A 25,828-nucleotide genomic window follows, 5' to 3' on the forward strand; every position below is an offset into this window, starting at 1 on the left:
CAGCATGGTCTTGCACTGAGCTCAAGGGTAGCAGGGTGCCAGTGGAGGCGAGCTGCCTAGTGCATAGGAATTTTGTTCTGCAAGTGCTTGTGGAGTTCTCGAAGGAAAAATAAATCTTGAACTGACAAGAAGTGCTGATGCACTCTGCGTTGATGCAAAGCAATGACCATCGCCCAAGGCTCTCAAATGCAGGAGCTGGGTTTGCAGAGGAGGGACGCTCAAGTGGGCTCCTGCAGCTCCGTTCATCATGGAAGCACTGCGCTCACCTCCATTGCTGTTAGCGAGAGGATGCTGGCTGCCAGTTTGGACCATTTTTTCCAGCCTCCCTTTGGATAAGCCCTTTCTCTCTTTGCCTCTGGAGATGAGACTACCCTTGGGCTCATGTGAACCTTGCAAATGCCCAGGAGTGCAGCTTTCTGAGGGTTTGGAGAGGCAGAGATGGAAGCAGCCTTTGACCCAGGAACTGCTTACTGTAAGGGCTGGTTGGACTGGAGTGTACTCGGGAGCTGGGTCTTCCTCAGCATCCAGTGGCTTGTTAACCAGTGAGTTCTGGTTAATGTAACAAAATTGCCAGGAAGAAGCTAGAGGAGGAATAAGAGAAGCTGTTAACCTTGCCCCGTGCCCCAGCGGTGCGGTGAGCATGCTAGCAAGTGCCTGAGATGGAAGCAATCTCGTCTGACCATGTTTACCTGAAGGGAGTGGGAAGATGGAGAGTGGAAAATCCCCAAATATGAGTCCAAGGGGAGAGAGGTTTCCAAATAAGGGTTGAGGAAGAGGAATGAAAACATAGGCTTTGGGGGCAAAAGGGACTTTTTCTTTCTGACTAAGCCAAGATCAAAGGGAAGATTCCTGGAGGAGTGGGCCGGATCTGCGACAATTGATACTGTTTCTAGACGGGATCTGGAGAGAGAAAACAGACAAAGCTGATGAATAACATTTTTCCCTGGATCTGTCTATTACCTGTATTGCTGAAATTCTTTGCAGAATCTGTCTTTTAGCCTCAACTGTTGCCTGTGTCTTTGTGGGCAAACTGGGAACCACTGCCTGTAGGGCAGAGCCTCTGCGAGGGAAGCGTTTAAGGTGGCTTCTTAGAATACAAGGTCTAAAAGATTTAGCCGGAGGGGTTTCCAAAAATTGGGTGCTGCGCATGGGATTTGCACTCCAAGGGTGCCCCAGAAGCTCCTCTGGCAGCGCCTGGGTTTTGCTGTGATGGGAAGAGCTGGCGGCCGGCGTGGACCCGGCAGCCTGGGCAGTGTCCAGGAGAGGGAGCTGGCTCGGGGCCGTTCCCAGCACAGCTCGGAAATGCCGGCCACGTGTGAGCCATAAGCCGCACTCCTCCGACCTGGGTCCCGATGGCTTGGGAGGGTAGACAACAGCTTGAAACGTAGGTGGAACGTGAAGGGTCTGTTTTGGATTAGATGAGTTTTTCATCAAATTAAGGCTGTGGCTGATGGCATTTCATAGTGAAATCATTGCATGCAAAATAGCAGGAATTCAGCATCTCAAGGAAAATCTGTGTTCTGGGAGAAGACCACTTTGGAGCTGGAGATATATGATCTTCAGATGTGCAGTTCATGCAAACTTATAATGCAGTCTTTGCTGCTTTTAAACTTAAAAAGGCTATACAGTATTTTGTGCATACAGTGTGTACTTTTCTTTAATTGCTATAGTTTGTTTTTCCTAATTTACCCTTTCCTTGTTTATCTTGCATACTGCACTGGGGTCTAATTTATATTTTTAGAAAAAAAATGCTTAGCAGTTATGGGTTGAGGCAGCAATTTCTGGAGCATTTAGAGGTGAATTTGATTAGCACTTTCGGAAAACTGCAGCAAATTGCAGTGCTAATCAAGGAAAATCAGGCCATGTAGTTTTAAGGCAGAGTTGGATTTTTAATTTATTTATTTTTAACCAAAAATGAAGATATTAAGCTGTCTCAAGCTTGAAAATATTTTATTTCTGCTGGTTTCATTTATCAGGTTTTCTGATTACACAGTTGTCCTGAACAGAGTATTGGTAGAAAAAAAATTATTCTCTAAAATAGAAAACATTTAATTTCTGTCCAAAACTGACTCTTCAGTTTTGTGACCAAGTTTACTCTTATCTCTGGCTGTACATAATCGAATACGAAGTTATTATCTTTAGCAGTTTGAGTGAAATCCTTCACTGGGTATCAAAGAAAACAAGAAAAAGAATCAACCCGTTCAAATCCCAGCTGACCATGTTAGCAATGTGATTCAGGATCTGTTGAAATCAATTGGAATCCCAGCGGCAACCTCAAACATTCATTAGATTGTGCAATTTAGTGTTGGTTTTAAATTGAGAACAAAATACATGCTGTGTGTGAAGAGGGGGCCTAAGTGTTAAGTGAATCAAGTGAAATCCACTGGAGACCTTTATGTGTGTTTGAGGAGAATGGGATGGTTGGTTTGTTTATTTATTTTCCTGGGTTTGCAGACTTTTGCTCATCAGGCTGAACTTCAAAGAAACAGGAATCCAGTCCCAAGCTCAAGATTCAGTTTCACCCTTGCCACCAGTGTTGCCAATGATGGATACCGACCAGATGAACACCAAAATTCTTGTTTGCTGAATGGCAGTATTGAGATAAGGAAAGCAACAGAACTGATCATTAACTAAGGAGGAGTGCAAGAAGACAAATTGGCTTTTTTCAAGACTTCTGATATTGCTGCATGTGACGTGGCTAGTGTTTGCATAATGTTTGAAATGTGTAAGTTAGTTGCTGGGAGCAAAATGTATGGAGCCTAATCAGGAAATGTTGGCCTTCATCATTTTTCTGAGAAATGGAGATTACTGCAGTTACGAATTGCAAATTGGTAACTGGAGGAGATTCCTAAAATATGAGATAATCCCTACAAACTGACCAACTTTCTCTGTAGAACATCAAATTCTAGGTCTTTAATCTGTAATTAAATTGCTTACATGCTGTTAAAAAAAGCATCTGGCTGTTCTAAGATTGTCCAGTGCAAGAGCGTAGCTACTATAAATGAGAGCTGTAGTGACATGTAAAAAGTAGCAATTTAGGGGACAGGAAAATATTAAGTCTTTGTATTTCCAACCTACCAGGATGTGAGAGAATCCAGAAGGTCAACCAATAACATAACTACTGTCTTGTCCAACTGGAATGTGTAACTGTTAACCATTGCACCCCCAGAAGAGTGGGGGTTTCTTTGGGACTCCTTTTGAATAATGCATATGAGTTTATGCTGTTTCATTAACAGTATTTTGAAATATTCAATATATTTACCATGAGAAAAAAGTCTAGTACTTACAGAGAGCATTATGTACAAATGGGGATATGTTGTCCTCTAAAGTCAGAGCGTAACACTGCAGGTACAGCTAGGTGTCTGTCATGGGTTATTTGTGCTGGGAGCAGCAGGTATTGTAAATTACTGCCAACAGCATTCACGATGGAGTTGTTGTCTGTTTACACTGTAAAGCGTTTTGTGTGGCATAAATAAGAGGGGTGCAGAAGTGCAGCTGTTGCGTTGCTGCCACAAAGCAGAAGGGAGTTACCTCTGCTTTTCTGGCTGTTTAGATTGTACTCCCTAATTTCTACACCTAAACTGCAGGTTTCCCTCTTGATGTCTCCTCTTCAAACACTTTTTGCAGAAAGCAAATCTGATCTGAAAATCTTAAGAAATTAATGCATTAGTTTCACTCTTGCTCTGCAGTGTAATTAGGCTGTTTTCCTCATCTCCGTTAGGAGGTGGATGCTGTGTGTGACGAGCCTAGGGTCAGGCGGAGAGTCTGAGCGAGCTGGACTGGCCCTCTTGTTTCTATATTGGGTTAGGTGCTCCATTGCAGGGAGCTCTTCCCAGAAGTTTGTGTTGAGTTTGCCCGCAGCAAGTGACATGTCCCTTACAGCAGTTGAGGAGAAAATTATATCTCAAAACAGCATCTGTGCCACTTCCTGGTGTGAAGGCAGACAGTATTTATAGAATTCCCGTGCCTTCTATGTCACAGCTGATAGAAATGACTGTCTTCTATTTTCATAGAGATAACGATGTGTATGAATGAATTTCTTCCCAAGGCATGAATATACTTGTGTAACGCTGGACTCAAAAGATGTGCTTGTGCCTGGATGATTTCTAAAACTCTTTTCCCCCTTGTTTTCCTGTAGTTGTGGCCTTCCTCGTGGCTTACCATCAAAACAAGCAGCTGATAGGAGAAAAGGGGCTGCTCCCATGTACACTGTACCTGCAGAATGTCAAAAGATACTTCAAAGGGAAGATAAATCTGGATGCACTGAGCTATGCACCAACAATCATCTGGTTTCTGGACTGGTCAGACATGGACAGTGTCTTGGACTACCTCTCTGGCTTTGGCCTGGCAACTTCAGCCTTTGTACTGGTAACTGGATGTGCAAACATGATCCTCATGGCCTTCCTGTGGATTCTCTACCTCTCGATTGTCAATGTTGGACAGATCTGGTAGGTTAACAAGCTCTCTGCTTTGATTTCTTCTGTGATAGCTTGCTGTTCATTGTATACATTGAATTTCTAGTTCCTTGCGGTTGATAGCCTGGTAGGCAGTGATGTAGGCATGTTGGAGAAGGAACGTATTTGGCATCGGAGTGTTTCACTTACAGGTTATGGGCATTCTCCACTCTTTCCTGACACGTGTCCCAGTTTGCCTTGTTCTCAGTGAAAGTAGGATCAGCTGCATAATGTATTGAGCTACATGTCATCCCTGCTGCGGAGTACCTTCCCTCATGGCTCTTGCAAGAGGATTCCTCTAATAATTACCTTTGAGCTGGTTTATTAATTTCCAGTGCTGCCCAGAAGACAGCCAGAGCACTGGAGATGAGTACATAAAACCTGTGGGAAATGGGAAAGGGAAAACTGAGTGTGTGGTTTGCTTATGTCAGGGAAAGGCAACATTGCAAATGCAAGCTAAAAAAGCCTTGCGAGTGCCCCAAACAGACGAAGGGCTTTAGCTGGGCCTCATACCTTTTAAGGCCCCAAATATAATGATTGAGAGAGGATGAGCCTTTAAGAAATCGGACTTCATTAGTTCATCTCTTCAGGTACCTGTGCATCGCTCTGCTAGTAGCAGAGATGGTGAAAGTAACTTTCAGGATGTAAAAGGCCATGCCAGGAAGCAGTACACAACTGTCGCAGGGGGACACAAGCAGTATTGCTATGTCACTGGGATGATCTGCTCCAGTGTTCTGGCTCTACAATATATGACAGGACACCTTCCCTGCAGATGGGCTCGGTGATTTTTAATTTTAAGGATTTACATGTTTGCAAGCAGCCCTGCATCTTGTACTGTCCCATTCATTCCTATCCTACTCTGGATGGTATGTAAGTGGGTGAATGATAACAGCCTCCGATCTCTGAAAAGCTCTGTTCTCTGAGCTCTTAACTCAGTGGGAAATTAAAACTCTGAAAGAAAGCCACAACATTTGAAAAACAATTCAGTTGGTAACTTTCTGTTGTCCGTGCTCAAATTATTCTAAAATCTCTTGCCTTTTTTTCTAGGCCTTTTATGTTACTGGGCAAGAATTAAAGTGTCTTCCTGCTCTCGTTTCCAGAGACACAGGGGTTTGGGTCATTGTAGGAGCAAAATCTAGATGTGTTGCTTGACCTCCTCCTGTTTGCCTTTCTGTAAAATAAACATTATTAAAGCTGCAAGATTTTGTAGCTGCAAGCTGGACATGTGTTGGCTTCAGATTTGATCTAGCTTGCTCCTGAAGGAGTGGGCTAAGAAGCTAACATGATAGACCTGCTGCTTTAGTACCCATAAGGCACTCTGGAGTTTTCAGTGACTAGTGCCATGGTTGTAGTAGTATTACTGTATTGTCATAGTTTTGATGGAAGAAGTGACCAGGATGTGTTCTTCATGTCTTGCTGGACAGTTGTGCTTTCTGTGCTTCTCCTGTGCTCCCAACTGCTTTTCTTGGTAAGAAGCCTGCTGAAAGCAGAGGTTTGACCTCTTCTCTGCAGGTGTTGGAGGAGTAACATTCCTGCAGAACTCTTGAGCTTTTACCAGAAGAAATCCAGTTGTGCCCATTTAACTCTTTCTCTGAGTGACTGCTTTGTCATCGTCCAAGTCTTTGAGGGAGAGGCAAAGGAAAGGGGAGTAGAGGGGGGAACCTTTTTTTCTGCTCGTATACTGAACTGCCACCAGCATCCAGCAGACCGTGTCCAAATGTCTCTTCCTGAGTGTGTGTAGCAGGCTTAGCAACTCTCAGTGGAGCTGCAGGTTTCTTTGCAACTCTGAAGACTATGAGTTGGCCAGCAGGAATGCAAACAGAGGTCAGAGTTTGCATTTGGTGGATGCTGTGTTTGAAAGGAATTGTCTCTTGATTTTTTGAGATGAGGCCATTTCCCTCTCTTTGCTTCTTCAAATTTGGTATTTAACAGTTAGTTGTTGCAGGCAGGTATGGCATGTAGTAGCAGCCTGCCAAGGCAATGGGATAGTCTCTTCTCGGGGGGAGCAGGTGAGAGAAAAAAGGTGGGAGGATAAGAGGCGTCGCCTCAATTTCGTCTCTTAGTTGTGGCATCAAATATATTAAACAGGAAATTGGGTTCCTCGTATAAAGGGGCGGGGGAAGAGAATCAAAGCAACCCAGCACTACAGTTCATTCAGCCGTGGTTGCATTTTTCATTAGATCCTCTGAAATGGGTCACTGGGTGGTTAAAACCATATTATTATTGTGCATACACTGTGACATTCAATTCCATGGAGAAGTGGATGCTGGGTGACTAGGTGCTTAGGGTGCAAGTGAAAGGCAGGAGGGAGAAGAGGAGAAACTAACTAACTTCTCACCATCCTCCAAAGAATTCTGGTAACATTAAATATGGACTGAGAGTACCTGAAATCTCATGAATTCTGCTGCTGATCATAAGTGGGTGGGTGGCTGTATTGGCTTTAAAACTCCCTTTCCACGCTGATTTGTTGATGGGGATAATCTTATGGTGTCTCTGGGAGGTTGCCTGCTCATACAGGCATCTCTCCACATGTCTGAGACAGCTAATGGTTGGTCTTAATGTTCCTCTGCAACCTGCAGGTGCCAACTCCTGCAAGAGAGTGCTGCTGGACTGAGCATTGACCTCAACCAGTGCTCAACCAGTGTAGCAAATCCTTTGCAACTGTTGGTAAGAAAAGCAGTTCAAGGAAGATACGGGATGCTGAGGAGAAAGTTATCTTTTATAGGCCAGTGAAGAACAATTTATTCCTTTATCGCCTTTTTTTTTCTATTTTAATTTTAAATGTTTCTATTTGTTTTGGGCTGGAGTTTCCAAATACCAGGCAGTGCTGAAGGAGCGAGTCTTTCAACTGCTGTCCAGCTGGCTCAGGCTCAGAGGAAGCTTCAGAAGAGTAAAGTGTCTCTTTTGAAAGGCAAGACATTGGCTGCTGGCTCCCGATAACGCTGACTGCCACCTCTTTGAGCCACAGCAGCTGGGGAAAATGCTCTGTGCTGCAAGGAACACTGAGCCTTGCTGCGACAGCACAGCAAGAAAAGAGTTAAAGGTCTCTGAGGGTATTAAAACCCCTTAATTTGGTAAAAATGAAACATGATTTAAAACCCAGGAGGAGAAAGATGCCAGATTGGATGGCAAAGGAAGCTAGTTAATAACTGTGGGAAATAAGAGGCTGGGGGTGAACGAGGCGACTGGTGTCTAGCACTGTGGGGGCAGCATCTTTGGAGGAATTGGCAGTTCTCAGCCTAATTACTGAAGGATGGAGCTGCCCTTTGGGGCCGTGCCTGGTCCTTTTAAGGCAGTTGGATTTGAAAAGCTTGTATGTTGCTGGGGTTTTGCAGGGAAGAAGGCAGCTCCTGGAGCCAGCTAACATGAGCCCTTTGCAACAGATTTTTCAGGGTGAGGATTACTGTAAGGAACTTCAGAAACTTAAAATCTTGAAAACTGGGGCTAGGATGTTGTCTTGGACATTAATCTTCAACGTAGCCAGTTTGCTGTCAGCTCTGCTGAAGTGCAGGTAGATCTGGAATAAGATGTACTGTTGTTGAACTTGGCTAGCTTTTGGAGAGCAGTGTGTTAATTTTGGTACCTGTGAAACGTGGGGCCAAGGTTGTCATTGCCAAATTTAAAAGTGGAATTCACAGGGAAGCTTCTGCAATTCTGGCCACTTTGTTCCCAAAGCATTTGTGACATTCAGGTTCTTTTCAGGTGAAATCTGGACATGTTCCCTGCATCACAGGATATACATATGATGGGGCCACACTCATATCACGAGCTGAGAATGTCTGCATCTAAAAATACTTTTTTTTGTCTTCCCCTCTCTCCCATTTTGAACTTTTGCTTTTGAAATAGGAGGAGGCTGTCAAAAAGCCCAAAAAACTGCCACTGCACAAAAGATTATTTAAAACCTGACCCATAGGTTGGGTAAAAAGCCTAATCTTTATTGTTAATTTTAGCATTGATTTTTTTTTCTTTGTGTTTTTTTTTTTTTGCAAAGTATCTCTAATTTCAGTAAAATAATAGTAAAAAGCAGTCCCAGTTTGACTATAATGGAAGCTATTTAAGGAAGCTAGAGATTCTTGAAAAGATTTTGTGGGAATTCCACATACTTCAGTGTCCTTTTTGTATAGTACAAGTTGCACTTGTCTGGATTCTGTCGTTAGAAGAATGATACTGCTTCTCAGTCAAATGTGAATGTTCCTGCCTTTTTCCCTGCTCCTTCCCTCTCGGATATTAATATTGTATTAGATTTGAACAAGAATGCAAGAAGTTGTTCCTTTGTTTAAAGGCAAAAATACTTTCTGAGCTTGTTGCAGGTGACCTGATGAAACCTCCATTTGTGATTTATTCCCTGCCATTTCTGCTGAGGCATATGCATGCAGACGTGGACATCAGCAGCAGAGGTCCTTTGTCAGGACAAGCTCTCTGTGAGAGGCATTCTAGCAGAAGTTGGGTTTTTTTTTTTGTTTTTTTTTTTGTTGTTTTTTTTTTTTTGGTACTAGAATAACTAATGCACTTCCAAAGTGAATTCATAATTCTGGAATAAAATCACTTTTATCCCAGAATAAGGTGCTCCCAGAGAGCTGCTACGCTTTCTTGTATAAACAAACTTTTAAACTACTTTGCCACTGATCTGCTGTTTCTTCTTCTGTTGTTTCTTCATTGAACCCCCTTGACGTTTTCAAATATCATCTGAAAACTCTCTCCTTTCTCTTGGATATTTTGCTGCTTCATTTTACAAAGTATCTTGCCCACTGTTAGAGAACACTGGAGGGTATGGTGTGCAACATTTGATTTGAAAAAAAAGCTAGAATTATGTGTTTTTAAATCCCACTGGCTTTTTCTTTTGTGATTAAGTTTTTGGTATGGTTACAAGAACTCAAGGGAATAGATTAAACAAGCCAATAAATGTGATAGCATGAGGTGGCTACCACATTCTTTTCAGTGTGATCTTCCCTTGTGGAAAATGTTGATGGAGCTACTGCAAACAGATATTTAGGATGAATTAAGACTAAGCAGCACACCTTTTTTCTAAGTGGAAAACCGAGCTGTGCTCCACTACCGTACCACTTCCTGAGGCTGTTGATGAATACCATTTGAAAGGTGCTCACGTGCCCTTTGAAGCCACTGTGCCCAGGTGGTTTCCAAAAAGTTGCAGATGCTGTAGCACTTAGCTGGAGTACAGAAGAGGACATGCCTGTCTTTCTGGCTCCAAATGTCTACTGTTTTTTTTTTTTTTTTTTTTCATATTTAGCTGATTGAAGATAATATTAATGGCTTTTGACTTTAATATTAAAGGGCTTATTAGAGGGACAGGCATACTGCAGGTCATGAAAGCATGTCTCTGAGGCATGTAATTTAATTGCAGTTAAATTACCATCCTTAGAAGTTCCTTTACAATAGAGAAAGAAGAAAGACTTCTATGTCACAGAGGTTTTGTGGTTTATAAGTCTCATTAAAAACCACTTGACCTATGCAGGACTTTAATCACAGTCTTCTGTCTGCTAGCAGATGAACTGGTGAATGGCTCAGGCTGAAGTCCATTAAATGCTAGGGGGCTGATGAGATGCTCAGGGCTGTGTTTTCACTCTCCAGGAGGGCTTTAGCAGCCATTAAATGGACTGTTTTCCCCCATGTTCGTTCTTATGTTCTTCAGGTCTTTTTTTCTCCCATCTAAAAGTCCTGGGTTTTTGTCTAGTGTCATCCCAATCCAAGAAAGGTTAGAAACAGATGTCTTCTGAATTCCTTATTCTAGTTTGCATATCAGGCAGTGTGTGAATTGTGGACTAGGTTTAGCAAACTTTTTTTCCTAATTTCAAGTGTGCAGGTTTGTGACTGTCTGTGATAAGGGCACAGTGCTCATGGAGATTCCCTTTAGCCATAAGCTGGGTACCTAGTGTGACATGCAAAATACAGACAACAGGATCATCCTCTGAGACTCCAGCAAACCGGGGCCACCTTAAGTGTGAATGGCTTGGAGTTCACTGAGACCTCAGGGTACATCCAGGAACTGATGTGTTGGGCTGCGCTTACTGTGTGACTTCAGCAAGCTTTTTCGTTAGCTTCTATCCTGCTTTATCTGCCTGTCTGGAGGGTGATGCAAGGCTTGTACTGAAAGACTGTAAGGCCTAAATAAAAGGACCCCTTCAGATATAAATGTTCGAAATGCAAACAAAAATTCTTATTGGACATGCACCTAGCATGTTGTTTTGCATAGAAAAGAAAAAGAAGGTTTTTACTTGAATCATATTAAGATAACAAATTCCACCTTGATGTGGATGCTAAATTGGAGTCATTTGAAGTTTGTTAGGGGCTTTGCAGATAACCCTTTTGCAAATAGCCCTTTTTGCAACCTGACTTTATTTTTTTTAGCTCTCCAAAGTATCCAAACAATGACAAGAAAACGTAGAATATCTTATTCCTTTATCTGGCCCTTGCCTTGGCAATAAACCTCAGGAATTTCTTTGTTATTGTGGATCACAATCTCACATCCCTTTTGCTCTGAACTTGCCTCCCTCTGTCCCCAGAAAGAAAAGATTATCTCTAGAAACGTAAACCAAAAGTTGAAGGATCTCAGGGGGTCATCCTTCCTGTAGAGGAAGCTGCTTTTTGGCACTTCCTACTCATACAGAAGAGAGGGAGCGTATCAGTTTCAAAGAACGCTGTGAGCAGACGTGAGCAGTTGATATGACATATTAATGAAAACAAAGATTAATACCATGTGACACTGTTGCCTTGCAGTACAACTGGGAACTAATGAGGCTGATGAAAAACATATTTTTGTTTAAGAAATTAAAATTTAATCATAACTGATGTCAGAGATGAATCATTTAATGTTGTCCCCACCACCACCACCACCATCCAGCACATTTAAGGTTTGCCCTCCCCACCCTAGGCTGCTTTTTAGTTTAGCAGCCTTCCTTTCTGTAGCCCCTTGCTTTCTGCTAGCCTGGCATTCGGCATAGCTGGGCTCCAGCTCTCTTTAGGCTGATGTGGGAAAGTAATCTCAGGGTTGACTGTGCTTCAGGAGTCCCTTGGACCTGTAAACGTGTGTTCCTGGGCTTTTTAAGCAGGCAAGAAGGAGTGAAGACCATAGTTTCCCCAGGGGATCCAAGGAGACTCTAGTGCCTTCCTGCCTACACTCTTTAAAAACCTTAGTTTGTGAGCGTGGAGTGGATTGAAAGGCAAGTGGAGATGAACTGGGCTAAGAAACCAGGTCCAGCTCTAACATGAATTTCAGAACATCAGCATGAGCTATTGGTAAAGGAAGAGCTGCCAAACGCCTTTCTGACAGCTGGTGGCTGGAGCAATAAGGAAGGCTGTAGGGTCTCAAGTTGTATCAGGTCTGGTCGTTGCTTGCTCCCGTGGATGTATTCTTGGGGAAGAACTGACCCATAGCAAGTTTAACATGCTATTGAGAGAAAATATGAAAACCAGCAGAAATGGCTTTGATAAAACTGCATGCCTGGGTTTCTTGAGCAATCGCAGAATGGGAAATTGCAGTAGTACTGGTGAGGCTATTGATTTTTTTGTAGCAAGTAGTGCCCCTAAGATTAATTCCATCTGAATAATGTGAATGCTTGCAAGGGCTTAATACGTTAAAAAGGGGGAAAATTAAAAAGGAATTTAAATCTTTTAAATTGGTTGTACTTATTGTTTTGATTTACTGTAATTACTGGTTCTGCTTCACTCAATAGTACTTTGGTGGGATTTTTTTTCTCTTTTTTTTTAATTTAAATCTGCTCTAAGATAGGTAAAGGTCTACTAAAACCATTAATTCACCATGTATGAAAGAGATTGTGCACTAGAAAACCATCATGTCTAGGGTTCCCTTAAGCTGTCTGCAGCGGCCGTCGGGTTGCGTCCTTATTGCCGGGTGCTGCCTGCTGCGCCCGAGCCGGTTCTGCTGCGTGCGTCCTGACGCCGAGCAGAGCTCCTGACCCAGCACGTGCTCGGGGGTTAGAGGTGTGCTTTGACGTTGGCCGGCGAATATCCTGGCTGATAACCTTTTCTCGTGTTGGTTAATCCCAGTAGTAGTTTATGTCCAAATGTCAAGACCGTTAGCTGTATATAGCATTAAGAAAGCATACAGTTGCTTAGCTTTGAAAAAAACTGGATGAAATAACTGGATGAAATAAACCTCATCGAGCTTAGTGCTTTGACAACACAGCGCATGTTAGTGAAAAGCCTGTAGTGATATTCTTTTCACCTCCTTCCTGCTTCTCCTGCCTCTAATTTGATTTCGTAAAAGGATTGCGTTAAAACATCAGCAGCAGTTAGGCTGGAATACGGGCTAATGCAGCTGTACAAGGAGCTGTACGCAGCAGACGGAGAGTTAATAACACCGTGCCATCCTCTTTGCCCAAACAGTCTCTAGCTTCCAGTCACATATGCACATCACAGCCTGTGAGAAAAGGAGAGCAGAGAAATTATCAGAAGGTTATGTGGTTAGCGGCATGGCTGTGCGGCGTCTGATGTGCCACAGGGCTTTGCCAGAGGCTGAGACAAGTATTTTTTAATTGCTTATTATCTGGCACATCCAATTGCCAGCTCTATCCAGTCTGTAGACTTCAGTATGGATTCCACAGCTGAAAGATTTAAGAAAAGAATGAAAAAAATTTTGTTTTTTTGTTTAGTTGTTTGTGTTTTTTAAATTTTTTTATTATTATTTTTACTACAACTTGCCAAATAGCTTCATGCACCCAGTCTGGTCCAGCATACGTTCCTGTTGCTTAACTCATCTAACTTCTCCAACAGCTGTGGTTGGAAGGAATGTTAATGTGCTGATCGGTACAGCCGAAAAGCAGTCGAGGGTTCGGGAAGCGTCCAAGCCTTGGTGGAATCCGTGTTTACTAATCTCCCTAAGGGTCTTAATTGGGAAAAATATTCTCGAGACTAGCACTCACTGCTAGTCACGTAGGGTGTTAACTCGGCTGGGATTACGCCATAACGACAATTACTTGCTGCTTTGAACCATGTTACTTGAGAAACGCTCCAGATCTGTTTGGCTGAACAGAAGTTTAGGGAGGAAAATGACTGCAAAACTATGGAAGATCTGGGGGAACTCTATCGTAGAAAGTAGGTGGAAATTTAAAGTAACTCACATCCTGATGAACTTCGTGTGGAAGAAATGAGCGTGCTTTCACAGGAGCCGATAACCCTGCTGCAGACTCTTTCATTTAATAAGGAATTACACTCAGTCTGTAGAACGGTTGGCAGATGGGAACAACCTTTGGAGAGGGATTAATTAATGCAATTAGATGCTCCCCACCCCTGCACCCCCCTAATACGTGGCTAGAATTTTACGTTTTTATAAAACACGGCATGTCGGTGGTTGAAATACAAAATCTTTCTGCTGCTGTGTCCTGACAAAAGCTGAGCTCCAGCGCTTGTATCGCATCTTCTGCCTGTGGCTGCGCGCACATAGCCGCCAAAATGCTGCAGCAGAGCTGTGCCCTTGGTCTGAGGTTTAAACATACTTGAATTGAAGCTAATCCTTTATTTCCCAGCACTACCTGTTTCCACTTGCTGCACGCGTGCTTTGGTTTGAAGGGATTTTCTCTCTAGGAAGTGCAGTGATTTCGGCAAGTCGAGCAGCCCGGTGTGGCTGCTGCTGGACTCGTCGGGACGAGCAGTGGCAAAGGGAGCTGCTGTGCTTTCCGCTGCCTCCCCTTCCGCGTGCTGCTCTGATTCTTGCGTTTTCTGCCTTTGAGCTGCTCCTTAAACCAGACTGTGAATCAAAGTGGGATTCTGTAGGCTGCTGTTTCAGCATCTGCTTTTGGCACTGGAAGGATTTAACCAAAGCAGGCTTTGAGTTTGGCAAATTTTGCAGTTGTGTAAGCCAGGGCTCGTAATAACTTTTCACTTCGGAAATGAGCCCAGACAGAAAAATTAGTGAGCACCAGAGCTTAGTTAGGTAATTCACATTTTAGATGTTTTTTAACCAAGCCTTATTCCCTGCCTTGCGATAGGAAAATAAAACGGTGCATTGCTGCTTCGCTGGGTTGGTGTGCGGGAGCCGCCGCTTGCTCGGCTGTGCAGAGAGCTTGCGGCAGTGCCCTGCCGCAGAGCGGCTGCACGCGGCGTCCGCGTGGGTCTGCGACGGTGCAGGTGTAGCTGAGCACCCGTGTTGCTCCAGGAGGAAGACTCTGTCCCATTCCTTGTCTTTCTGGTCCGTTGCAGCTCTGCGCCGGCACCAATTCCAGCACTATGTGCAAAATAAGGAGCAAACCTCATCTTTGAGCACTTTTTTTTTTTTTTTTTTTTTGTTATCCCTGTTCCTTCCATTTAAATGTGGATGGTGTAATTACAGAGCACTGAATCCCAGTTTTCAGAGATCTGTGACCACAATAAAGTGAATCCAGAAACCAGACGAGTGGTTTCATTTACTACCATTCCAGCTTATTTCCTCCCCCCACGACCGCTGCGCAATACTAAAGGCTTGGCAGCAACTGAAACCAGCTGTCAAAAATGTTTCTTACCCCCACACTTTTAAGTTAATGATGCTCCTAAATTAATGGTGTACCAGACTAATTTTGTCATCTCATTTTGATGGACTATCAACATTTTTGTTTTCTTGTGTGTGAAACTTGCCAGCTGGCCTCTTTATTTTGAGGTAGCACATTAAGGAGCTGGATGCACAAGTAGAAGGTACTGTACATTTTAATATATATATAAAATGTGTGTGTGTAAGATATTCCTTGTCCTAAAGTGTTTACAGCTTTAATGTGATTCGTATATTGTGGTTCACCAAACAAGCTTTCAGGTATGTAAGGCTTGGACTTTTTAAAATAAGCATCATGTGCAAGGCAGCAGTGGAAGAAGTTTCCACTTCTTAGGGTCGGGAAGGTGTCAGCCGGCATCTTGCTTCTGGTTGTAACATTGTGCTTGAGGTGGATGTGGCCCTATGTCAGGCAGTCGAGAAGTCACAAGCCTCAGCAGAGGTGCGGAAGGCTGCTGGCCCGTTGTGCTGAAAGGCTGAAGGAGCTGAGGTTGTTTAGTTTAGAGAAAAGAGAAACTGGGAAAAGGGATAATGATCTTGTAATGCATGAAAGCAGCAGAGAGGAGGGAAATAAGCTGTTCTGTATGCTTGCTGTCTCCATGAGGATAGGACAAGGAGCAAAGGTTTTACGTGGGCGGGAAAAAGAAGCGAAACATGTTAGACTTCAGAAAAGCCTTCTAAATGCAAGTAGGAGAAACACTGAGTTGAGTACCTGGAGAGGGAGGTGCCATCTCCATCACTACCCAGGCAGATTTCTGTCAGAAATGATTTTTGTACAGTCAGCCCTATCCTGTGGTGGATGGATAGCCCATGTCAATTTTTAATGTGCCTTCCAGCCTCATTTCCCAAGCTTGCATGGTTTAACCCTTTGTTTCCTTCAATGCAATGCCCAGACTTACAGCAGGCAGCTCATCTGGCCTTCTCTGTCACTTAAATTTTGGAAGGAAACTCTGAACTCTATTAATTGTGTGTTTGTTAATGCCCAGCTGTGTTCTGAGGATGCTCTTGTCCCCTCGGGAGACTGTCTTCTGCTTTCTCCTCTCCCTGGCTGGCTCCCTCAGGGAAGACACGGATTGTGTTGTGTCTCACTTCCATTCCTGATAGGGAAGGAATACCTCGTTATGTAGCTTCTACCTCGTTCCCATTTTGGAAAGATGCTGCTGTGAAACCTTATTCAAGCAGACCTCAGAACCTTAACTTACTGGAGAATAGAAAATGTGTCTGTAATATCCAAATATCTTTTTCTTCATCCCAAGTTATGCAGCCCAGGGAATAAGGGAGATTCATCATGGAGATGAAAGTTGACATCTGACTTCACTTTCTATAGAGGATATTTTCCATGGAGATCAGTGAGAGAATCTGTTAACACCAGCTGTGGATTAGGGTTGTAGTAGTCAGTTATCCTGCCGGTGGAAGTCTAGTTGGAAGGATCCGCGGCTGTTGGGCTCTGCCATGACACGAGTGGTAGGTGGAGCTGGTTCCTTTTTTTCCACAGTTATGAATACAGATGTATTTTCCTATTAAGCATCAGTAAAGGTAAAGATACAAGTTTCTGTGTATGTTTAATACGACTTGTTACTCTCTGTATAGAAGTTTGTCATGTGTTTTACAGACCTTAAGGGGAGGAGGCCTTGCTGCAAACAACTCATGTGTTAAATAACCTGAGTAGCAATGGGGTGAGCGAGTGGAGAAAGGATGTAAATGTACTGGACAAATCTAACCAATGCGTTCTCTTAGGTTAGCATTTTAAAGAAAGAAAGGCTTCCAAAATCCTATTTCATGGCCAGATAGAAACCACCATCCTAAGTGCTTTACACCCAAAGAAAAGGGTGTGTTTATGCAGAAAAGGGGCAGAAAAGCAACTACCCTGAGGGGTGTGAAAAGCCTTCCTGGGCACCCCCTTAGCACCAGGGGAAAGGACACGGATGGGCTCGGTCCCTTAGCCGGAGGCATTGCCTGGTGATCGGGTAGTGCCTGGGCCGTCTGGTGTCGATAGGGTGACAAGTGCCGTCGGTGAACGTGCGAGCGAGAGGCTCTAGCGCAGCCACTGCAGCGCGTGGCAGAGCTGTAAGCGAGCATGTTTTTCACCTGGACGAGGTTGATGTCTGGTGTGGATAGTTCTTGCACAGGAGCTGTTGCATCCCTTGGTTGGTTATTTGCTACCTGGATCCGTGGTGTTTTTATTTGTCTTTTAAGCTCCCTCCCTGGGTTGGCTTGTTTGTTTGCACCTCCGTGTCAGTGGGAAACCTTCAGACCCAACTCTACTGAACACCCACTCGTAGTGGGAAGGGCTTTCATCAGAAGCGATGTAGTTTAATGTAGTTTAAACTATGTTTTGCTATCATTTTCTACAAATATGCCAGAACTAGAATTAATTGGCCTGACAATGTAATGAAAACAAATTAACCCAAATATTTGATGATGTTTATGATTCCCGGCTGATTTTTATGGTATTTTTAAGTGTGATATGAAATTTTGCCTTTAATGACAAGTCATGGCTAATTACATTGTTTCTCCAACCAGAGAACAGAAATGATATCACATGATTTTTATTTAATTTACAAAAGATGAGCAGAATACACTTTGAGTTTGTAAAATTCCCAGTTTTGACAGTGTGCAGATCAAAAGTTACTCTGTTGCAATTTGCCAAAAAACCCCACAAAATCAAATCCATGTTTTTACTTGTCATTGTCTTTCAGCAAAGTTTCGACAAACTCCAAGGCAGGCAGTAGAAAGAAAAGTATATATATATTTTTTTTTTAATAAATAATTCTGTTTACTATGTATAAACAAGGATGAGGACTTTGAAAAGGAGGAATGGTAATTAGGCTCCAAACTACAATCTGGAATCTTAAGGAATTAGGTACCTGCCTATTTGTACCTCCCTCCCTCCCCCCCCCCCTCTCTATATATATATAAAAAAAACTCTGCAAGAAGTCCTGCTGCTTTTATGTATTTGGACTCGGCCACTTGGTTTGGTTTCCTTGGCATTTGTATCGCAAGCTTCTTCAGAGAAATAAATTCACAAGTGTTTGCCTGTCATCACATGACAAGTTACGGAGCCTAGATTGATGTAATCAGCAACAGACACACGTCAGAAAACTTAATGTGGTTCAGAAGAATACAATATTTTATTAATTCCTCATTGTGTGTGTGTGTTTTAAATGAGCCTCAGGGGGTTCTTTACTTCTGCCAAGAAATAACAATAATTCGTATAAGTTTATGTTTAACTGCACCACAACTGTGGTGGAGAACAGTGAAGTTAGGTTGCCCTTAATGACAGATATCTTTTATAAAGAGCCACTTTTATTAAGAACGTTAAAGCTTATTGTGCATTTTAAAGTTATTGCTCTCTATGTGTCAGTAGCCTTGTATAAAATTGTTGTTAAATATGTAGTAAAATATTTAGATTGATAGCTTTTACAAGTAGTAGGTCTATATGCGCAGAAATGTAAAATTTGTACACCTCAATAGGGCGTTTTCAGTAAGCGAGAGGTTCTTTCTGAACACCTTTAAAAATTTTTTTTGGGGGGGGATTCTTGGTTTTGATTATTTTTTAGTGTAATGTAATATATTGCAGATAGTAAAGCCTCCTGTGGGACTGAAGTTGTAGTGGCAGTAAATGCTTTAGGGGAGCCTGAGTGAACACCAGCTGTAACAAGCCCGTGAACACGCATCCGGGCTGCTGGTGCTGGAGCTGGGTCGCGATGTCCGTGTTCACCTTAGCTCTGCCCTTGCAGCACTGGGCGGCTGTGCCTGGTGCCGGGAGGCATCTAGGTGATTCTCATTGAGGTATAAATTATGTAAAATTAATCAGACTTGTGCTGGTGGAGCTGTGGCTTTGCATTGCAGAAGAAGATACCAGAACAGACTTCCAGAGAGCATTGAATTTCTTAGGAATATGGTTGGACCTGGGAAGATTGCAGAAGTGCGCTGCTTCTTTCAAGGTTTTGAAAAAGAGTGGTGTATTCAAACTCATTAAGTTTTAGGTTTTGCTTTTAGTTGGAACTGGCAATCTTATATGGAATTGCTTTGTTGTAGCTAAGGCTAAAGGAACATCAGTTAGAAAAGGAAATTAAAGGGCACACCAAAAAGCATGGCAAACATTCATGTGAAAATGGTGCAATAAGCATGTATCACTTTCCCTTAGATGCTGAAGCTCAACTAGCAGACTGGAGTGGTGCTAAATGGACTTTTTTGTATTAAAAATGAGGGGGGGGGAATTAGGTATAGCTTACCTACAGGGAGAAGTAACTTCTTGCATTTCAACATGCAACTTCTCACATGATGAAGCAGCTTGGGCTTCATCAAAGCAAAAGCATGCATTACCTCCTGAGTCTTTTAACAACTTCGATTCAGCCTGGTTGCATTCTCTCTGGGAAGTCCTTCGTATGCTTTGGAAGTCATAAATAAATAATCTTGCTGTGGAGCCTAATTAAGTAGCAAGAATAACTATGTTGCTCACTCAGATGCTCATCTCAAGTCAGAGCAAGAGAGGAACTGCTGTTAACTAGGCTACCACAGCCTGCAGTAGCTGTTGTGATTGGGTTTTGTATGCATCGTGCGTGAGGGTGCGAGCAGGAGCCTTTTTCAGTGATGAAAGAGGAAGTCTTAGAGTTTCCCAGAAATCCAGTATTCTTGGTGAAGGCAAATGTTGGGAAATGACTTCCCTTGTGACAGGGACTGGACTGTTTGCCTTGTCTTTCTGTGCTGTTTCTTTTGGGTATGCTGCTTTAGTGTTTTTATTGAAAGATGGGTGACTAGTTTCTCAGAGCGCTAATAATGGCTTAATTCACCCAAAACGGGGTAGATTTGTGTTGCTTACGTTTCCGGGTAGTGGGCCACCTTGAGCAGCAATTTGCCATTAGTGCCTTTGAGTTGCATATTACATAGTTAAAAGGTTTAGGCAAGTTTTTTACTCCTTGAGAGCTGTGTTTGGAAAGTGAAAGATTTGAAATAAAGTTGAGATGTATGTCCAAGAGATTGATCAACTGAGATTTTAATTTCTTTGCTTTTTCTTCATTTTGTTTTGCAGGTATTCCTTTGGTAAGTGAATATAAATGAGAATCTGCAGTAGTAATTTATTGGTGCATTTGTGGGTATGTAGTTTTTACATTACTCTAGCTTGCTTTCTCTTGCTTTCTCTTTCAAATATTTAAGCTACAATTGTCTTTATTCTCCACCTTTCATTAAATTTCTTTCTAACTGCATGTCTTTAAGGAAAGTAAAACTGGTGTAAAATCTGTAAATTGAGGCTGAAGGAAACTTGGCAGAAGGATTGTGTTACCACTACCAGCATCATTTGGTGGTGAAGGATGACATTGGGAATGAATAGTTAACTAAGTGTGGGATTATAAAATGAAGCAAGGTCTAAAGGACAATTCTGTGGAGGAGGCGAATTGGTAGGTCCCAAATACTAATTCTGTATTCGCCAGTGATTTGTATTAACATCAAGAACCTCACATTCATTTCACTTGTTTTCCCACCGGCATGTCATGTGAATATTACTCTCTCAGAGGTCTGGGAGTTTGATTAATACATGTTACAGTGCTTTGCACAGATTTGGGTTTGTTTTCAATGTTAAGTGTTCCTACCCACAGTCAAATGTCTAAGTGGAAACTTAGAAGTCCCAGTAGAAAACTTGTTCCTCTTAGTAGAGATATTAGGAAAACTGCTAGTTTATTTTTGATTTTCTGGGAAGTATCGGCATGGCATAATGTCCTAAACCAGCCTATTTTAGACTGCTACGTAGTGTCTTCTCAGCCTTCCAACTTGGTGTTTGACCTGTTGAATGGGTGGGGTGGAGAGGCATGCTTTATCATGGTACGGATGAAGAATAGATTCATGTCTCAAGCTTTCACTAGCTAGTCACAAGCAAACTTGTTTAGCCTAATATAAGGCACTAAAATAGCTAAAGCCATGAGTGACTGTGTATTATTGATGCTTGCAAAACTGATGACTGAATATTCCTCCCCTCCTTCAAGGAATTGCGCTCTCCTCCTCGTTTATTGATTCATTGTCTTAATAGCTTGTAAGTGGACTTACCACTTTGGTGTACTTGGGATCATTGAGGAGATGCTTTGCCAAATGGAGAGGCAGAGGGGCATGGAGAATTGTTTTTACTCCTGTGTATTTTTGATAATACTTCTAGGTCTGATGTGGAACTTTATTTAACCAGCTGGACTTTACAGTAGATGAATACACACTTTTGTTAAGTTTGTGAGGACGCCCATCCTGGCTTTAACTGAAGTCGTTTATCTCCTGTGTGTGTTTTCCACTTTCATTGATAGTTGGAGGAAAAAGTGCTTTTCCCAATTGTCTTTTTTCTGCCTGCTTCCTTACTTTGGCCTTTCTTTATGTCCTGTCTGGATAGCCACCCTAAGAGGGTTAGTAAAGTCCTTTGTTCGCAGTAGGATCTCTCCCTTCCTTGTTTTTGGCTTAAGTCTTATTTCTGAATAAGATGAATGAGATGTAAATCTTAAGCTACTTTTGTTAGAATACAGGAAAACCACAATATTTTTGTTATAATATAGCTGAAACAACAACATTGTCATCCATTACTGGAGAAGTACATTAAATATTGCTGAGCTCTGGAAGCCTTATTCTTTGGTAGCATCTACTTCAAAGAAGGATCTTATTTAAAAAAAAAAAAAAAAAATCCTGGAGAGATCTTTTGTAAATGCTGACTGTTTCCTATTCCCCTCTAGGAAGTATGCTTTTTTTGATACATCTTAGGATGGATTTTGGTAGCCTCTATTAAAACTGCAGGCTGTCCCTATGAATTTTAAAGAACTCCAGAGTCTGGAAATAACAACAAGCTGTTAGGCCAAATGGGATCAACTGGTATTGCCACAGGTTTTGCTCTTTGCTCTTGCTGCTGTCAGGTAACAGTTATTAAAAACACCCCTCACTTCAGGGAATGAACTGTGAACCAGCCGTGCAATAGCTTTCACAATGCAAAGCACAGGCTTGTGTTTGACTATTTATCTTTAAAAGGTGAAGAGGTGCTCTGCAATGCAAATCCCGTAACGGGCGCTGGCCTGGAAATTAGAACTGTTCTGAAATTAGTTGAGTTGTAATAACTTCTCGGCTTTATTTATTGTTATTCAGATATAAATTTAGCTTTAGATTTAGTGTGGCATGTTTCAGTGAGCTTGTGGTGCTGAAAGGACCAGGCTGACTGCTCTGGCACCTGGGCGGGTTTTGCTGGATCCCTCGCTGCAGACAGGCACAGCTCAGGCACGCGAGAGCTCTGCCGGTGGACCGGAGCGCGTGCCTTTGCAGGTCCTTTTCATGCCCGTTGCTGCAGCTCAGTGGTCTGCTTGGTTGTTAAGCGTTGCCTCTCCTCCGGCAGGATTGCTCTTTGGCCAGAGTGCTCTGAATTGATTTGGTCCTTCCTACTTGGGCTGAGATTGCTGAGAGTCTTGATGGATGGAGCTGCTCTGTCCCTCAGTGGAGTACACCTGCAGGGCCAGAGGCCAGGCTCTCTGCCTGGGGAGCAGAGCTTTCGTGGCAACTTAATCCTAAATCTCTACCCTGAGCTTTTCCATCCCGAGGGCTTTCCTCCATGGCCCTCTCTGTGCAAGCCCTTTAATGACCTGTCTTGGGGAGCTCCTTTCTATGTGCACACTGATGACCCACCATGAGCCAGCTGACCCTGCTCAGCACCTTTAGACCTGGCTCAGCTCCAGCTGAGGTGGAGCCTCCCTCTCTCTGTAGGTCGCAGCAGTGGTGCAGAGACTTAGAAGAACTGGCAAGGTCAACTCATTATTTTGTCCTTCTTAAAATAAAGGACAACTTTTCTACCGGCATGGAATGAGCCTGAAACTACTCAGCAGATTCATGGATAGCCTTGTGGTGTGGACAGTTTTGCTATTTCTGACCCTTTCTGAACACGGCCATCCTTTTCTAGAGCGATAGTTTCTGATGATCCTACTTGTTTCTGTTAGAGTTATCCCCAAGGATGTTTTTTTGATTGGAGGCCTGATTTAATGTAATGACTTTTTTTTTTAATGTTTTCAGATTACTTCTGTTCTAATAGAGGCTTTAACAAAGAAGATGCTCTTTTACAGTCTGTCTTATCCTCTTTCTTCTATTCTGCCTTATTATTGTGCTAAGTAGCCCCAGATATGTGGAAGACAGTTTGGACTGATATACGTCCTGAGATGATACCGCAGTGATGCTGGTAGGAGATGCTGGTGAAGAACTAAGGAGAGCTGCAATGATGATGTGGCTTGTAATGGGCAGCTGCGCCTGTCTGTAGAATAAAAATACAGGTTTGGAGTGGGAGAATGATGCAATCATTTTGGGAGGTGCTGACTCCACATTGTCCTCTTAAGCAGGTATCCTTGGATACCTCTCAAAGTAGCAATTTTGATTCCCAGCAAGGAACACGCAGACCCGTCAAAGACGGAAATGTGGCTGTTTACCTTTCAGTTATCAATGGGATCATTAAGCAGAAATACTTGAGAACCAGCTGATCTTATTTGACTCGTGATGCACAAAAGTGTCCCATTTAAAGCCAAAGCAAATGTTTCTTTGGGGAGAGCTCCAGAGGACCTTGCTTCTATGCTGTCTGCAAGCCAACAGTATGGACAGAATTAGAAGTATATTTTAAAATGAGTGATAGTTTTGTTTTTAAACAGTGACCATGTTGGTAATTTCTATGGGGAAAGATGACAATTAGAAGTTCACCAAATATAGAATTAAACTTATATTTTTTCCATTATCCATAAACATGGAATTAGGAAATAAAATAGTTCATACCTAGACTTGCTCTCAATTTTTATGTTGCATCTGTTAGCTCAGAATTTAAGATGAAGCATGTTTTGATTAGAAGCGGAATAAAAAGTTGAGAGCTGAATGTACATAATTCTCCATTACTTGTTAAATCCTCACTCTTTACTTCAATGCAAATTGTTCCAAGGAGGATTTTCTTTTAAAAGGTCTTCAGGGATCTTGAATTTTAGATGTGCATTGACAGAAAATGAAATGGTAGAGTGCACAGCTGGGGTTCTGGCTTTTGCTGTTTAAGATTGAGTTGTTTTACCTTTGTGAGCATGTGTTTCTGAGGAGGGGGTAAAGCTTTCATATTTGTTGCACTAGATGAGCGAGTATTGCTGTGGTCGTGGAAGAAAATGGGTGCAAGTAGAAAAGACTAAGGTCAAACTTCCCTAGTGGAGTTCCAAAGCTTAAATTTAAAGTGAACTGCAGTTTCCTGAGATGGGGATGTCTGCGTTGAACTGTACCCCAAGCTGAACAGTTTGTTCTTTCTGACCCACATTGAGGTTGCATGAGTGTCAGAGTAAGAGTTCACCAGGGAAAGGTTTGGGTTTTTTGCATGGTAGCACCTAAGTATTGTGTTAGCCCAGGGTGGCGTTCGGTAGCTTAGTGTACGTGAGGCACAGGGGTGAGGAGGGACGGAGACAGCGGTGGTAGGATGTGGAGGCTGGGTTGGCTCACGTTGTCCTGGAGGACTTCAGGTCCTGTTAACAGCACGAGGCCACGGATCTGCAGCACAAGAGTCCCTGCAAGCCCCTGGGAATCGCTGCTGGGCTGGAACACCCATATGGCCATACCCTTTTATTTGTCCTCCCCTACGCCGAGATGGGAGGGACTGGCTTACAGTTGTTCCTTTTCCTGGCTAATAATATTGTGATCTGGTGTTCCTGTTTCTCGTGTAAGAGTGGGAAACTTTTCTCTCTGTCTTATTAAATCTATTTTTCAAGCTGTCACTTAACCAGGTCTAGTGACAGAGTCGGATGTTTATGTGGCCCTGGACACTTGAACTCTGGTGTTTTCAATCACAACAGCACCTTTTGCCAGCCGTTGTGAATTAAATACTCCTCGTGACCTTTTACCCTCGCCGCTCTTAAATTCATGCTTTAAAAACAGCTTAATGAGGGGTTTACTGGCCCAATTGGAAGTTTTTATTAAAACCTATTAGTGTGCTAGAGTAGCCTGCCTGAAGGAAACGATTAGCCCAAAGCAACTAAACTTGGAGCTGGCCCCTAGCCACACCAGGTTTTCACTAAACTGTTTCCAGACCCACGTTAACCCTAGCACTGCAGCTTGCATGGTATTCATATCCTCCAGTTTAATTTATAGCTTGTCTGATTCTCTACCCAGCCTTTCCCCATGTTCACGAAAGTATTTTGTTTTAATGTAGTTAGAGCTGCATAAAGGGGCATCGGGCCTTTATCCAGGCCTGACTGGGTTGAGAATCTAAATTAGGTAGAAGTGTTCCCCAAAAGTCCGGCTGGGAAAGCGCGTCCCTGCACGTCAGGCTTGGAGCCTGCTTGGGCAAAGCTGAGATGCTCCCAGCCGAGGCTCCAGCGAGGAGCACTGTGGCATCGGAGATAGAGCCATGCTGGCAGAGGACCACTGAGGCTGGACACGAAGATGTCTGCATGAAGAACCCAGACCTGAGGTGTTACGCATAAGAGCAGGAGGGTGAAATTCCAGCTTGCTTTTATTGCTAACTTGCTGTTGGGTGTTAGTCTTTTTATAAATCGATGATTTATTTTCAAAGATGGGATAGTGATTCTTGTCCATCTTAAAAATATATTTTTTTAATGCTACAGAAGCCCTGTAGACCTTCTCTTTTTCATTCCTGTGCTCCTGTTTCTGGGTAGCTGACAAAAGCAGGCCAGAGCTCCTGCCTCTGTTGTTTGAATTTGTTTAGAAAATTGATACAGTAGGTCCAATGTCCCCAAAGTGCTGGCGAACTGTCAACTTCATAAGTATTCTCCTGCTTCTGTGTGCCTGACCTGCTTGTCCAAGCTTCCTGTGATGTCTCCTCTCTTAAACCGTGAGGTCCTTGGAGAAGGGACTTCTCATTCTGCTTTCTCCAAGTGCAATACCTTGCCTGTTCAGAGAT

The 25,828-nt window shown here is 42.9% G+C and overlaps 1 protein-coding gene across 2 annotated transcripts in view; it reads left to right on the forward strand.

Annotated features, from left to right (window-relative positions):
* Nucleotides 1-25,828, forward strand: part of LMF1 (lipase maturation factor 1) — a 247,098-nt gene that overhangs the window by 5,900 nt on the left and 215,370 nt on the right. For both annotated transcript variants that reach the window (XM_062588096.1, XM_062588095.1), the window contains exon 2: nt 4,139-4,448. In XM_062588096.1, coding sequence (XP_062444080.1) covers nt 4,433-4,448 — 16 coding nt within the window. In that variant the 5' untranslated portion in view covers nt 4,139-4,432. The remainder of the gene's footprint in view (nt 1-4,138; nt 4,449-25,828) is intronic.

This window comes from Rhea pennata, chromosome 15 (genome assembly GCF_028389875.1).
Source record: "Rhea pennata isolate bPtePen1 chromosome 15, bPtePen1.pri, whole genome shotgun sequence".
In the NCBI taxonomy this organism is placed as follows: Eukaryota; Metazoa; Chordata; class Aves; order Rheiformes; family Rheidae; genus Rhea; species Rhea pennata.